Genomic DNA, 16,224 nt, shown 5'->3' with positions numbered 1-16,224 from the left:
TAAACTAAATATGAGCAGTCAGTGTGATGCGGTGGCAAAAACTAATTCAGTCTTGGGTTGCATCAAAGGGACTATAGCGTCAAAATTGCAGGAGGTCATAGTCCCCCTCTATACTGCCTTGGTCAGGCCACACCTGGAGTATTGTGTGCAGTTCTGGAGGCCTCACTTCAAAAAGGATGTGGACAAAATTGAGAGGGTGCAGAGGAGAGCGACGAGGATGATCGGGTCTGGAGACTGAGCCCTACGAGGAAAGGCTGAGGGCTTTGGGAATGTTTAGTTTGGAGGAGACTGAGGGGGGACATGATTGCTCTCTTTAAATATATGAAAGGCTGTCATTTGGAGGAGGGCAAGGAGCTGTTCCAGTTGGCAGCAGAGGGTAGGACCCGAAGCAATAGGCTTAAATTACATGCAGAAAGGTACCGGCTGGGTATTAGGAAAAACTTTTTCACGGTCAGAGTAGCTCAAAAGTGGAATCAGCTGCCTAGGGAGGTGGTGAGCTCCCCTTCACTGGCAGTTTTCAAGAAGAGGCTGAATACTTGTCAGAGATGCTTTAGGCTGATCCTGCACTGGGCAGGGGGTTGGACTAGATGGTCTGTATGGCCCCTTCCAACATAAAATCATAATGAAGGAAGGCAGGAAACGTGGAGAAGACCAGTTGAGAAATAGGAATACCATCCCTTAGTCATCTAATGGAAGAACATCCATTAGATGACTTTCATCCATCTTGGAATGGTTCCAGTGTTTGCCCACATATAATAATAATAACAACAACAACAACATTCGATTTATATACCGCCCTTCAGGACAACTTAATGCCCACTCAGAGCGGTTTACAAAGTGTTATTATTACCCCACAACAATCACCCTGTGAGGTGGGTGGGGGTGAGAGAGCTCCAGAGAACTGTGACTCGCCCAAGGTTACCCAGCTGGCTTCATGGAGGAGTGGGGAATCAAACCCGGCTCTCCAGATTAGAGTCCCGTGCTCTTAACCACTACACCAAACTGGCTCTAAATTTGAGCTGGTGCAGAGGTGATCCATTCACATGTCTGTAGACAATCCTGCAAGTCGTCCCCTCGGAAGAATCAGCCTGTCACACTGGTATTTTTTTGTTTCTATGAGAAGCTCCATTTCCCAGCCCCATCCCAAACATTTTCAGCCTTCCTTTGGCTAGAAGCAATTCCTTGCTGTCTGCACCCCAGATACCTTCCAAGTGAGGGGAGGTATTGAGTCAGGGCCTTCTGAGTTGTGGCCCTAAAGAATCAGCTACCCTCCATAACTTGACAAAGTTGGCAATGTACAGAATACAAACTTGATTTTAAAGTGTAAACTACAGGGTTGTCGAGCACGTTTTGAGGCACTGGCATGCTTGCTGTGAACTTTGTGGAAGGAGGGGAGGACTTTGGGGGTCTGTGAAAGTTTTCAAATCAAAGTGGGGAGCACTTAGCTTGCTAAAGGCTGAGAAGAGCTGCTCTAGACAGGGTCATGGGCACAGGCAGGGTGGTAAAGGATACTCCTCACATTTACCTTCTAAAAATCTGCTTCATGCAGTCACAGATGGAAATGCAGGATGAAGTGGTGGTAGTTATTTTGGCTTAAAGCAGAGTTCAAATGCACCATTAACTTCTCCTGCCTAGAATTGGTGGTTTGGTTTCTAATAAAAGAGGCGATGGGTTCCAGCTTGCTTGGACTCCACAGCTCTAGTCTTTATCCATGCATTGTTGGATCCTGTGCTGGCATTTTGCTGTAACCATCAGATGCAGTTGGATCTTCCGATGTGGAAGACCATTTGTGAATTATTTCTATCACCCCACAATAGGGTAGGATCCAACCACTTGCGGATATAGATCTAGAGCAGTGAGGGTTTGTTGTGATTACTCAGTTGGGATGGGTGGGAAACACATTCTGCTTATGCTCAGAGGCAGTGGATTCTTCTTCCTGGGTTCTAGTGATTAGCTCTGCATTCTGTAACTTTCACTGTAAGCCAAAGCAAGCTTTTGGGAGTGTTGCTGCAACGCACCATTTCCTTCTGAACAAATGGGCAAAGCTGGGCATATATAACTTCCCCTTAACTATGCCCACCCTAATTGTTTCTTTGCTTAACAGAAAATCAAGTGCCTGCTTTTGAGTTACCAGAACTCTTCATCAGGCTGGGTGCAAACAAAAACGGGAGGATGGAGGAAAAAGTCATTTCATTCTCTCTGGTACCCTGTTCTTGTCAATTTTGGTTGGTTTTCTTAAGCCCAGGAGAACCTGATCTGGTCAGATCTCAGAAGCTCAGCAGGATTGACTCTGGTTAATAACTGGATGGCAGCTGTAACTCAGGTATACTGTCTTTTATTGTGGAGGTTCTATCAGGACATTGCTGTTAATAGCTGCTGAAAGCCAGAAACAAAACCAGTTCTTCACTCACAAACACACAAACATCTGAGATTTACCGTGAGATGCCTGATGGGTTTTATTAACAGCTATTAACCTTTGGCCAGTCATACAGCTTAACCTACCTCACTGGGTTGTTGTGAGGGCGAAAATGGATGATAGAATGATACAAGCCGCTTTAGACCCTACTAGGGGTATAAATGGTGGGTTATAAATGAAGTATAATAAAGGTGAAATATAAATGAAGTGGGGTATAAATGAAGTGAAACAAAGGTGGAGTATAAACGATGTGACCCTGACCTGGATAGCCCAGGTAAGCTATCTTGTTAGCTCTTGCAAGCTATGCAGGGTTGGTCTTGGTTAGTAATTGGATGGGAGACCTCCAAGGAAGACCAGGGGTGCAGAGCCAGGCAATGGCAAACCACCTCTGTTAGTCTTGTGCCATGACAACTAAACCAGGGGCGCCATAAGTTAGCTCTGACTGGAGGGCAGGATTTAGTTTCATTTTCTTAATGGGTATTAAATGGATTGGGGCCACGCGGAGCACTTCTGGCTGCCCGAGCAGCTCCTGAGGAAGGATAACAAATAAAAGAATGGCGGCCAGCCGCGCAGCAAAATCCAGGCACGAAGACCGCGCGCGGCGTCCCTTTTACGAGGGCGAGCGAAGGCCTCGCACCGGGCCAGCGTCCCCACGTCTTCCCACCTCTTCCTCGGGTTGGGCATTGGAGGGGGCCGCTTGACTGCGCCACAGTTCAAGGGGGAAGAGGCACAGGGAGCCTCTCCTCCGCCCGGCAGGCCCCGAATCCCGCGGGCTGGGCAGCGTCGCCCGCAGAGCGGAGGGCCGGGCCGGGCCGCAACGTGCGAGCGCCGCCCCCGGGCCGCGTCAGGGCTGTCGGCTCGGCGCCGGGGAGGGCCCGGCTCAGCCTGCGGGAGCCGTCGAGGAGGCGGGCCGGGAGGAAAGAGGCGCCGCGGGTAGGGCCGGTGCGGCGTTTCGCGTTTCCTCGGGGGGAAGAGGCAGGCGCTGCCTGAGGCGGGCGGGAGAGGCCCCGGCCTGGTCCGTGGAGCCGCTCGCGCCTCGGGGAGCGGCAGCGGCGGGCCGGGCCTTCCTTCTCCCCTCCCAACAACCGCCCTGTGGTTTAGGCCAGGGGCGGAGGGGGCGAGGAGGAGGCCCGGGGAGCCTTCAAGGCAGAGCGGGGATTCGCGCCCTTTTCTCTCGGGCCTGACTCTGAGGCTCTCGGAGACTGGAGCCGCCCTCCGGATCTGGCTTAGGACTGGCGTCGCTGAACTGTCCGTGTACGGTTTTGATGCGGATTTTATTGTAAATGTTCTCTTGGGCCGTTTCCACACACGTTGAATAATCCACTTACAGTATGCTTTGGTTATCCTTTAGAAGTGGATTTTTTGTTCCACACTTGGAAAATCAGTTACAAATGTTCACTAAAGCATATTGAAAGTGGATTATTCAACCTGTGTGGAAACGGCCCTGGTGTCATCCGCCCAACTGTAATCAATCCGTCTTCCTGCAACACCAGGGGGTTTTCTGCACTCTCATTCTCTGGCCCTATCCTGCTTCGATTTATCCTCTTGACTTCAGCATGCTTTTCCTTTTCTTTTTGCCCTTAACTTTCACTTGAATGTTTTGGTTTCCCCCTGGATTTTTTTGGCCAATATTCCTGGTTTTTTAGACCACTATTACTCTTGGAAGCCGATTTTGCGACTCTCCCCCCGCCCCCGCCCCCTCCCCCTCCCCCGAATGTTTTGTTTGTTTGTCTCGTCCACTTCCAACCCCCTTTTTGTTGATCAGACGATGAGTGATTCCGCACACATTGGATTAATGCACTTCCAATCCTCTTTATAGATCATTTGGAATGGATTTTTTTGTGTGGAACAAAAAATCCACCTCAAACGATGGATAAAGTGCACTGAAAGTGCATTATCCAAGGTGTGCGGAATCAGCCATTAATCATCACCATCAAACCTTTCCCCTCCTACTGGTTTTGTTTTGATCTTGTTTAGTCATCAATTTCATATGGATATATTGTCCTACCGTTGTAATAATAGGTACAGCAAGTTTTCTGAATTCCCAGCCTTCATTTTTTTTTAAAAAAAAAAGCCTCTAGCCCCTTTCCTTGGAGAGATATAAAGAAAAAGACATGTCTCGGCAAAGGAAGGGGCTAGAAACTTACTTTAAAAAATAAATGAAGGAAGGGTTGCTGTTCAGTTCAGTTTTATTATTACAATCCAAGAGGGGTTGCTGTGATGTCACTGATGATGCCACCAATGATGATCGCACCCTCACTTGAAAATCCTGATTATTTAAGGCACGTGCAGAACAAAATAAATGGACTCCACACCTTTAAAAATGCAAAGGGAGGGCAGATGTACAGAAGAACCATACCCAAATTGATTCCAATGGTTAGGGTTTGATTGCCAAGAAACATCAAGTTCAAAGGGTGATTAAATACAGGAGAAGGAGGTATAGGATGACAGTCTCAGAAATTGGAGCTGTATCTTCTTTCTTTGATTTCAGGGAGTTGCAGCTATAGCCATGCCCTCTTTCCGGCAGGTTGGGGAGAAGCAGCTTCCCCAAGAAATAATCTTCATGGCCTGGTCTCCCAAGAGGGATCTGATTGCCCTTGCGAACAAAGTTGGAGAGGTAAACGCAGTGTTGGGTGCTCCGGGTAGCTGTAGTTGTGGATGGTAAAAATGTATTTATTTACAGCATTATTTACAGCAACCTGCCTTTCTCTAGAGAAGACTTGTGAATGTTATTTGAAATTGCAATAAAACCAACATAAGACCATTCCCGCACCCAGCAATAGACTTGATGTATTTTTTAGCCTGCATTCTTTGTTGCTTATTAGAACTCAACTTCAGAAATGTTGCTGTACCATGTGAGCTTATGTTGTGCTCTTATACTTGTTCTTTTGGTTAAAGGAAACCTTTCTCCCAACATCTTTCAAGGTTTTACTTCATCGACTGGCAAACTTTCAGCGAGTCTGGAGTTTGCCCCCGAGTGGAACCACGGGGAAAGAAGTGACAGCCCTTGCGTGGAGGCCAGATGGCAAAAGTAAGGTGTCATGCGGGATGCTTTATGTCACAATTTCAAACAATAAACTGTTAACACTTCTATCTCAATTTTAATCTGTTTGTCCTCCAAGGAGCTGAAATCTGAACATTTGAGGCTCCTTTCCCATGTTTTATCCTCACTACAATTCTGTTAAGCTAGAAGAGTGGCTGATCCAGAGTCGTCCAGACCAGTGAACTTTGTGGCAAACTTGAACCAGGGTCTCCCCCAAGTCCCGTGCTCTGACTGCTGCACCCCACTAGCTCTTCTACAAGAATGTTCCTGCTGTCAGGCTTTTGAAAATGGAGTCCTATCCGGCATATTAAGAATATCGGGCGATTGTTTCAGTTGCGGCTGAGATTTTATTTAAATATAAAATGTGATGGTTTCTCCATTTATAAGGGGTGTAGTTTTTATTTATTTAGCGTATAAGGAAGATGTTTCAGTTTGTGCACTGCGTACTTCAGCATGTTGCTGTTCTTTCTGTAGTTTTGGCTTTTGGCCTTGCTGATACGAAGAGAGTTATCCTGTGTGATGTAGAGAAGCCAGAAAGCCTGCATTCGTTTTCTGTGGAAGCTCCAGTCACTTATATGCATTGGATGGAAGTAACGGAAGAAAGCAGGTACGCACGGGACCCCCTCCAACAAGCCTTGCAAGTAGCCACTTGCCTGGTTACTTCTAGTAAGGATGGTCTCCAGGCAACAATGCAGGAAAACTGTTGTAAACTGTGGAAGTATGTGTGCATTTTGGAATTTCCAGTGGAGTTCTAGAAAGTAGGAAGTTGGCCCTTTGGGCCTTCACTTCCCATCGGCGCCTTTCCAGAGTTCTCCATCACTTTCCAGTTTTGAAAGAACACCAGAGCTCAGGATCCAACATTCAAGGGACCGCATGTGACAGAAATTTTGACTTGTTTGTTTACTTCATTTCTGTGCTGCCTTTCTCCCCAGTGGGGACCCAAAGTAGCTCCCGTTGTTCTCCCGTCCTTCATGTTGTGCTTACAGCAATAAACTTGTGAAGCAGGTTATGCTGAGTGTGTGTGGCTGGCCCAAAGTCACCCAGAAAGCTTCTGTGGCAAGAGTGGGGATTTGAAAGTCCCCTAAAGTCTAGTCTGACACTCTAACCACTGCACCACACTGAAAGGTATCACCTCTGCCATATGCATTCTAACTAACAGTATGTCAATCCTTGGCAGGTAGATCCCCAAGCCCTTCACAGCAAACACGCAGGCGTATTGGTTGAAGTAACTTTATTAGAGATCCATCAAGTTCAAGGTGCTCAGACAACGGGATTGGCAGAAGTGACGTAAATGGGATTGGTAGTGTTAGTTATAGGGAAGCTTCCTGCCTTCAAGACTGGGGCCGTTGAAGTTTTGGTGTGAAGGGGCCAAGGGAAGAAGATCGGTTTGGGCTAGACATGAAATCATCTCAGTTCTCAATAAAATACATCTCCAGCCGGCTTCAAGGATACTTGCTCGAAGCGGCTGGGAAAGCGAAAGTAAATACTTTCGAGATAACAGGCTAACCTAGCATCAATAAGAAACTTCCCATGCTCTCAGAGGACTAGTACACAACCCAGGAAACATTATTGGCAGATATGCAGGCAGGCGTTTATGACACAACGCAGGAAATAATCTTGTCACTTAATGATGTGTGATTTACATTTTATGCTTACATTTAAGTTACCTAAACGATCTTCAAAGGAAAGAAATTATCATCTTTAAGTACAGCTGTTTTAAGAAGTAAAACCATTTTTTCCAGATTCTGGATGGTGCTTTGGCTCTGGATAGAGCTAGTGTGTTAAAATGGATATTCATTTTCACGGGAAACAAAGCCAAAAACTCAAGTCTCTCTCTTTTAATTTCAGTGTTCTCACTTCATTTTATAATGCTGAGGATGAGTCAAACCTTCTTCTTCCTAAACTACCTGCACTGCCAAAGAAGTGAGTGTTAAGATTTTTAATCTTATTTCATAGTCACAGCAGGACCTTCTCTGTGGCGAGCTCTAAACTTTAGAACAAGCATGGGAAGGAAACGTCTATGATTTTACAGACTTCGGGGGGTTATATGGCTGGATCTGTTCCTGTGATTGGTGCTGATTAAGGATGTGGTTTTATTGTGGATTTTTTTTTATTGGAGTTTTTAGTAGGCTACCAAACAATAGAAGAGAAAGGAATATATATCTTTTAAATAAATACATCCTGGCTGTTCTCCTGCCCAGAAACGGGGCCCATCATTAGTAGTTGGCTGTCCTGTCTTCTCTGCTTCCTAAGTGTGCCAGGCACGGTTGCATCAGAGGCATGATTTTGTGCATTGAGCCCTCTGAGGAAGCTCTAATTCAGTAATTCTTGGGATCTACAATTCATTTTTAAGTACTCTCATCGAATGTGCTTACATTTTTTTCTGTTTTTCTTTTTTTGAACACAGCTACAGTACCACCGCAAAAATTTTTAGGTAATGCGTTTTCTGTTTTTATCTTACGTGAATTTTGAAGACAAATATTATTCTTGCTGTTGATTTTTAAAATCTATATTATTTTTAGTGAAGAAAAATCAGATGAAATTATGAAACTCATGGGCGATGTCAGGTAAGTGGCTTACTTAATGAAATATTTGATCTGTTTAAAATAACCATGAGAAAATAAAGACAAGGAAAGATGTTCAGTGTAACTGAAGTGTGTAAGAGCTAGTGTGAGCTTTGATAGCTTGATTAATCATTTCAGTTGTGGAGGTTGCAACTGAAAGGGAGAACTATTGTGGTATTATAATGAGGAATGGGGGAAAAATTCGGTTGTGCCTTTCCTTCTATGAGTTAGGATCATAACCTTTAGTTCTTGAACTGTAAATTACCTATACTTCCTTCAGTATTTCAAAAAGGCACCATAAAAATCTATATATAGGTAGTCAATTAAAAAGATTAGCAATCTTTGTTGTTGCTGGAAACGCCTGTCTTTGATACTTCATTGCAGGTTTTTCAGATTGTCCCTTGAATTGGTTAAATAGGTTTTGCCGCTCAGATTGTCTCTTGAATTGGTTAAATAGGTTTTGCGGCTCTACATAACATCCTTCCCAAAGAGGCACCAACGAAGACGACTGTGCTTTCTGAATCCTGGTTCAAAGCAGCACCTCTTCCTTATTCTGACTGTGTCTTCTCTAGAATAAACGGGGAATTGGCCTTGGCCAGAATGCCATGGAGTAGATGAAAGCAATGCTAGGCCAGATAGGACTGCGAGACCCCATTGCAGTAGGAATTCAACCTGTCCCCTGGCTCTTGTGGGTCTTGCTTTCTGGAGTCAAGCTAGGCTCATGGGGAGCAGGGGATAGGTTGAATTCCCACCATAATGGGGTCTGTCACTGGGATGAATCTAATCAACTTTTCCACTGACCAAAAAGGAAAGAAGGGTCTTCTTTGACCATCCAGAAGGGTTGCATTCAGGATCCAGGGACCTGCTTGGAGTAAAGCCATGTGAGACCAGGGAGTTGGATGAGATTTGATTGGAAAAACTGGTTGAGTCCAGCCCACTGACTGCAGCCTCTTACTTTCTTTTAACATATGTGACCTGTTGGCATTCTCTGATAGGGAAAATTAAATTTTTACGTTTGAGGACTTGACATTAGGTGCCCTATCCCTCGTTGTTGTGGATTTCACAACTGAGTATGGAGGGAGGAAGGAGGAGAATGAGGCACACACCATTCAGGGCCCCTCGAAATATGCAAACTCTTCCGCTTAAGGCCCTAAGAGACCCACTTAAAAAAGGGTAGGAATTTGTTCTCAACATATTTCAGAGGGTGTCCAATGCAGATACAGGGTTCCCTGCTGAGGTACAGGCATAGGCAGGCAGAAACTTCAGACACTGACAGATAAACTTCATTCAGAGGGCTGCAATTCACATGTTTCTGTGGTGTTTTCCAATGAGGATGGGCTTGCATGGTTTCCTTTTTGCTGCTGCATAGCTCTTGATTCCTAAGCACACTGATCACTTTTTTCAATGCTTTTTCTTTAGGCTGAATGCTCTCGTTCTTGGGAGCAGTTCTGGCTTTATTGAAATTTACGCTTATGGGATGTATAAGATTGCCACAGTAACGGGGGTAGGTCAGTCTTTTCATTGCTGTGTTAATTCTACTGTAGGAGTCAGGTGGGTGTCCTCCCATAAGAATTGTTCTGTTTATTCTTTTATTTTACCTTCATACTTAATATTCAGTTAATGGGAACAATGAGATTTTGAAGGGGAATTCTTCAAAAGCAAAACCGTGACTGTTGGATATTTTGTAGTGAAATGCTGAAAATGTATAAGGTAGCAGAGACTGGGATCGGCCTCCTTTCCCCCCGGCAGGGGATTCTGTCCCCGAGGAGCTGCAGGCTGGCGGAATGCAACAGTTCTTCCTGTCACTTTGCATCTACGCAAGGGGAAGGCTGTTGTTTTCTCAGTCACTCTGTTTTCCAAAGGCACAGAAGTCCCAACAAAAGTGGAAAATTGGCATCTCTCTTTGGCACAAATTGTGCGGTATCCTTTAAGAACTATACAAGTCTTGTTTGTTTACTCTTCTGCTTTAACACATTTTAGCATACAGCCCTGCTTGCTGAAATCAGGGAAAGAATTAGTAGAACAGTAAATGAGCACAAAATGGTCTCTTTGCAATTACAATGGAGAAAAAAGATGGATTTTTTCCCCAAACCAGGTGGCTGGCTCTTGCCTTGCTTTATGCCTGTCGAGTGACTTGAAATCGTTATCCATTATTACCAAAGTAGAAGTTTCTCCAGAGAGCGAGCCGGAAATAACATACTTCCAGGTAAATAAAATTGCTGGAGCCGCCTGGGGTGCTGGTTTTGGTTTTGTTGTTTCAGCCCCTGCAGTGGGTGTGTTGGAATGTTTCTGAGAAACTGTTTTAAGACTGGCTTTGCGGAGGCGTGCCTCTCCTTTCTGTCCCCCCTTGCTTGAGAGCTGGTAGGACATTATGCCAAGAGACTGAGTGACAGATCAAGGAGTGATGAGTTCAAATCTCATTTTCCTATGAAGTCACATGGTGGCCTTTGACAAAGCTGCACTTCTTCTTATGTCCCTGTATTCAGCCACACAGTTCCTCTGATGAAGAAACGTTTCTATCTGTATGACCTTGAAACTAAATTTCAGGGCTCGGGGGGCTGCAGCAAGAGGGGAAAATGGGAAAGTAGCGTTCTCCAGAATCTGTGGATGATTGGATACATGCCATTGGTGTAATTTCACGATCATGGTTAATACCCATGTTATAACAGTATTCTGCGGATATCACAACATCCTGAGGCAGTACATTCCCTCTGTTAATAACACTCTCAAACTTGCTTTCCATTTCCTTTGTTGATTCTGAACACCAGCAGTATGAGAGGAAGAGCTTTTTATCTTTTCACACCACTGACAATGTTAAACGCTCCCTTTGTGTTATATTTTGTTCTCCCAAACATATAAACTCCAACCTCTTTTGTCTTGAAAGACAATTTTCACACCCCTTTTAGTAGACTCTTACAGACTCTTATCCATCCCTTCTAAAAGATTGGGTGACAAATTGGGGAGTTTTGTAATTTGCTGGCAGCACACCAGATAGCCTTTGAACCTCCACACATGATAAAAACCGCTGACACAACTGATGAATGACAGACTTAAGACTTGGATTGAAAATCCCTGCACCAGACTGCCTTGCCAGGTGAATCTTCAGATATCCTCAAGGAATGTGACTAAAGAAATCTTGAGGAGACACAGCACTTCCTGAAAGGCAAGTTGAACCCTTCTAGGAAGGGATCAAGGCTTCCAGGGTGCGTGTTTGTGTTTCCTGTGTGATGCTTGTGTCATACACAAGTTTGGCTTTTTGTTATAGTTCGACACCAGTCTGCTATCAACATATTTGCCTGAAGTGACTCGAATGGCTCGGAAGTTTACACACATTTCAACTCTTCTGCAGGTACAGTCTTGAAGTACTTTCTTCCTAGTGTTGATGGAAGGTTACATTTCTGAGTGGCTTTACACTGTAGCACAAATGTTTCCTTCCCTTCCTGCCTGTAATCATGATCAGTCATCGAATGTACACTAGCTCAAACCATGATAATTGCAAACTACGATTCCCCGGTAACCCAGGCTTGAAGCTGTTTTGCCATTCCTTGTTGATAAGGAATCCTGGTTGGTGCCAGGGTCCATAAAATGGTAAGAGCATGGCAAATGGTAAGAAAATAAAATCCTAATAGGCCACCAAAGATCTTTTTAATCCAGCTACATGTCCCCATGAAATCCCTAGACACTGTCACTGTTGTTTTCCCCACAACGTGAAGGGGAGGAGGAATTTCTACTGATAGGAAACGAGGAGAGAGTGATACAGGTCTGCGGTTCACTGCTGATGTCTTACCAGTACTTAAAAGAGCAGAAAAATTACATTTTCACTAGTATGTTAGTTATTGAGAGTTCAACATCTATATTTAAAGCAACTGGAATTTTAAATTACTCTTTTTATTGCAGTCCTAAGTGTACCTGTGTGGAAGTAAATCTCAATAAGAAGGAACTTTAAAGTCACTTTAAGCACATTGTTAATGTAATTTGCGCTTCAAGAGTTAGGAATTGATTGCCCTTAAAAAAACCCATCTTGCTACCTTTTATTTTTAATAATTTATGATGTATTTACATGGCTTTGGCAGTGTGCTTGTGAGTTTTGTGTAAGTGTGTGTGTGTGTCTGTGTGTGTGTGTTTTACAAGACGTAATGAAAACCATATCAAAAGGTCAATTTAATTTAATTATAATTTCAGAATTCTTTCTGTAAAATTGCCCGTTTCCCATATTATGGAAAAAGGGATGAATTGCTGACTTTTTCTGTATAGTATATCAAGCTGTCACTGACGTGTATGTGTGAAGCTTGGGAAGAAATACTAATGCAGATGGATTCACGGCTGACTAAATTTGTACAGGTAAGCAACGTTATTTTAATAGTCACAGCGTTTCTTTCCTGTGTAAAATAACAGAAATAAAGGGGTGGCACTGTTGTAGACACCTTCTTCCACAACAGCCCGCCCATTTTCTACAAACAACTTTCAGAAGTATTGTCGAAGGCTTTCACGGCCGGAGAACGATGGTTGTTGTGGGTTTTCCGGGCTGTATTGCTACACAGAAAAAGATGCTACACCTCTGAAGATGCTACACCTCTGAAGATGCCAGCCACAGCTGCTGGCGAAACGTCAGGAACTACAATGCCAAGACCACGGCAATACAGCCCGGAAAACCCACAACAGCCAACTTTCAGAAGGTTAATAGTGCATTAGATGACCTTATGTCCTATCCTTAGAAGACCCAAAGAACAGGAAGTGGGGAGAGAACAAATTGACTCTTTTTGTCTCTTGCCACGAAACCCTTTGTCAGGGAAAAGGAACTTTGGTAACTCCCTAGGGACAAGTGGTTTCGGCAGTTGAAATGTCATGAGGGAGGGGGCAGATCACTTGGTCTTGCCGCACTGTGGGCTAAATCAGGATCAGTCCTCGTGGCATTTTTAGATGGCCAAATTCTTCTGTAAAATGGTGTCGGCATCCACAAGTTGTACCCATGTCTGCTGTAAAGTCTAGTTTGGCTGTGAGTTACTCTAGTGGAAAAAGTACATGGTAGATTGGGATTTCGTGGACTTGTCCTAGACCTGTGTTTGCTGCTCTCCATGCCATTTTACACTGATCGATGTGTAGTAGCACTTAGATGATCAAAACTCTGCTGATCCTCAAAGCTCGTCTGACACTACTGCTTGCCTCTGGGCAACTGTTTTATTTATTTATTAGATGTCTGTTTAGTCAAATTGTGGCTTCAGCCCATTCTTTCTGGATTGGTCTAATTTTAATATTGACCTTATTGTGAAGTTTTAGCTTAATGTCTTAGTTGTTCTCAGTGGCTTAGATTCAATCAAAAATCTCCACTGATTGGAAGGAGTGAAGTTGAACTTCTCTGCCACCATCTCTCTCTGCTGCAGCCTCAAATGCCCCCCAAACTGCTGCTTCTAGGGGCAGAGGTCCTCCAGAAAAAGCATAGGGGGAGTTGGAGATCTGATGCAGAAGCAGGTAATTGGCAAAATTGCCTTCCCCCCTTGTACAGGGGGAAATTATCTGTAGGATCCAATTTATTGTGAGCAACCTTAAAGGCAGTTAAGCAGAAAGATGCGGTTGAATTATTTTAAATAAAGGTGTTCATGCCAGCGAATTCCAATTTATAGGAAAAAGACACAGCCACATCTGTGCAAGATGAATTCATGCAGTTATTGTTGTGGGGTAAGGCAAGGTAAGTCTCCTCCAAGATCCCCTTTTTCACCAGGCTCATGACAGACAGACTCAGAGAACTGCAACGTATTGACTTTAATTTATTTTCCCCTACGTAGCCTTGAACTTCAGGGTTTGCTAATGAGTCAGCTAACAGTGAAGGTATGCTGGATTGATTTCTTTAAAATTCTCTTTTAGCATTCTTCTAATCTGTAGTAGTAAGAACAAATTATCTTCCAACAGGGCTTAAAAAAACTTGGCCAATCCATGGAGTCCTCGTATTCCAGCATCCAAAAGCTTGTCATAAGTCATCTGCAAAGGTAATTCTCAGAGTGTTTGTTCAGATGTGATGAGAGCTAGTGTGATGTAGCAGTTACTAACGGGCTGATCGGTTTGCTATAGGTCCCGTTTCAGTTCTTTGTCAAAGATGGTCAAAGAGCTGACGTCAATGTCACCGTTCTTGAAACCATCCTATTCAACCACTAGTAAGCCAGACGTTAGGCAATGCTCCTAAGCAAGGCTGAAACGGGACCTATAGCGATCCAGTCAGCCCGTTAGATGGTTTCCTTTCCATCCTGCACACCTTGACCTACAGTTGGCATTGATGGACTTTATGCACCTTATGTCAAGAATTGTTTATAAAAGCAGTATTGAATATTATTAAATGACTGTTCATCAATTGCACCAGCACTTTATGTATAGGTCTGAAGGTGAGAAGATTGCATGTACTGTTATGTTGATGGTAAATTATGCACAGATGAAATAAGAACAAGTTAATTATTTTGTAATTGTTGTATTAGTATTGTATTTCATTAGAACATCATGATACTTTGATACGTTTTTGCCTCTCATGATTCTTTCTGTACTGTTAGCCCCTGGGAGTAGCAGAAGTGTTTTTGGACTGGAATTTGTGATTCCAGAGTGGAATGACAGCCCCTAGGAACAGATCATGTGATCAGGGACTGGAATGACAGGTCGAAGAGTGGTACGACTGCTCCTGGGAATAGGGTCAGGGCTCTGGGACTGGAATGACACCCCCCAGTCATTCCACACCCACTGCCATTCCAGTCCCAGATCACTGATTCTTCTCCCAGGGACTGTCATTCCACTCTGGGACCTGTGTTGATAGATCAAGATGGGTAGCCGTGTTTATCTGTAGCAGTAGAAAAAAGCAAGAGTCCAGTAGCACCTATGAGATTAGCAAAGTTTGTGGTAGGGTATGAGCTTTCATGAACCACAGCTCACTTTTTCACTACTGGACTCTTGTTCTTGTGTTGTAATGCATTTCAATGGAGCCCATGCAAGTAAATTGGCATTCCTAGCTCCCATTTTCTCCAATGGGCCTTGAAGCCTCACTCATTATTTCCATCAAAAAGAGTTCAGTAGGGAAGGGGGCGGGGCATCAGCGTGTATGCTAGATGCGTGAGTTTCAGGCTCCTAGATCTTCCCTTCCCCCGACTGAATTATTAGCTCCTTAAAGTAATCCTAACAAGCCACAACTATGGGCAAGACAGGAGGAAATAAAAATAAATCATCAGAGCCGATTTCACAATCAGTAAAAACCTTTTTTTCGGCGGGAGAGCACAGAAACAGCGCTGCAGCTGAACCCCACTCTACAGCCAAAATGGCCTCCGTCATTGCTGAGGAAATAAACGATACAGAAACCCAGGTACAAGAAACAAACCTAAATATTAAAATAGATCAACTGGAAGATAAAATTGCCAATAGAATGGAGAAACTTCTGAAACCTATGAAGGATCAATTGACTGCAATATCTGAGTCCCTCCAGCAAGTAACTCGCACTGCAGACTCTGCTTTAGAGCTCAGCTTGTCCTTGCAAAAAGAAACACGCACTTTGCAGGCTAGCGAGAGCTGGATGAGAAATAAAATCATGGACCTGGAAAATAAATGGAAATCAAATAATTTAAAATTTCGCGGATTCTCAGAATCAGAAGAAGGCTCAACTGAGTTAATAGTCTTCATGTCAGGGTGGCTGGCTCAGGAACTACAATTGGAAGACGGTGTGGCACCAAATATTGTAGCTGCGTATAGGATGGGCTCCCTCCGCAACTTAAGAAAAAACACTAACAGAGATATTGTTAAGTTTATGGACTCACGTACTAAAGAGAAAATCCTTCAAGAGGCTAGAAAAAGAGGCTTTTTCCTTTTTCAAGGGCAGAGAATTCAAGTTTTCCAGGACTTGTCAAGCGAAACCCTTTTGCAGAGAAGAGAGCTTAAACCCATAACCACTCAACTAAACAGCGCAAACATCAGATACAAATGGGTGGCCTTCTCTAAACTCCAAGTAGTACATCAGGGAAGAACTCTTCAAGCAACAGATCTGTTATCTGGCACATCTCTTCTTAAGGAACTGAACTTATCCTCACCGGATCTGAACAAAAGCTCTACTGTCGCACAGAAATCCTCCACATGACGGGATGGGCCACGATACCGATGAAAACAACTGCCTGAGGGAGAAAATGCATGCAAGCAACCATCATTTCTTAGAATTTTTCTCTAGCGTTTCTGTCCGTCAA

The 16,224-nt window shown here is 44.0% G+C and overlaps 1 protein-coding gene across 1 annotated transcript in view; it reads left to right on the top strand.

Annotated features, from left to right (window-relative positions):
• Positions 1 to 3,265: 3,265 nt before the first annotated feature.
• Positions 3,266 to 16,224, top strand: part of ANAPC4 (anaphase promoting complex subunit 4) — a 34,558-nt gene continuing 21,599 nt past the window's right edge. Inside the window, exons 1-14 of the mRNA XM_054999598.1 lie at positions 3,266 to 3,349; positions 4,908 to 5,033; positions 5,342 to 5,447; positions 5,934 to 6,066; positions 7,308 to 7,382; positions 7,867 to 7,893; positions 7,982 to 8,026; positions 9,443 to 9,527; positions 10,119 to 10,229; positions 11,289 to 11,372; positions 12,278 to 12,364; positions 13,645 to 13,709; positions 13,807 to 13,849; positions 13,931 to 14,007. Of these exons, the coding sequence (XP_054855573.1) occupies positions 4,926 to 5,033; positions 5,342 to 5,447; positions 5,934 to 6,066; positions 7,308 to 7,382; positions 7,867 to 7,893; positions 7,982 to 8,026; positions 9,443 to 9,527; positions 10,119 to 10,229; positions 11,289 to 11,372; positions 12,278 to 12,364; positions 13,645 to 13,709; positions 13,807 to 13,849; positions 13,931 to 14,007 (1,046 nt within the window). The 5' untranslated portion in view covers positions 3,266 to 3,349; positions 4,908 to 4,925. The remainder of the gene's footprint in view (positions 3,350 to 4,907; positions 5,034 to 5,341; positions 5,448 to 5,933; positions 6,067 to 7,307; positions 7,383 to 7,866; positions 7,894 to 7,981; positions 8,027 to 9,442; positions 9,528 to 10,118; positions 10,230 to 11,288; positions 11,373 to 12,277; positions 12,365 to 13,644; positions 13,710 to 13,806; positions 13,850 to 13,930; positions 14,008 to 16,224) is intronic.

This window comes from Eublepharis macularius, chromosome 15 (genome assembly GCF_028583425.1).
Source record: "Eublepharis macularius isolate TG4126 chromosome 15, MPM_Emac_v1.0, whole genome shotgun sequence".
NCBI classification, from domain to species: Eukaryota; Metazoa; Chordata; class Lepidosauria; order Squamata; family Eublepharidae; genus Eublepharis; species Eublepharis macularius.
Note: the sequence above shows the minus strand (reverse complement) of the source record. Positions and strands in the feature narration are given on the sequence as shown.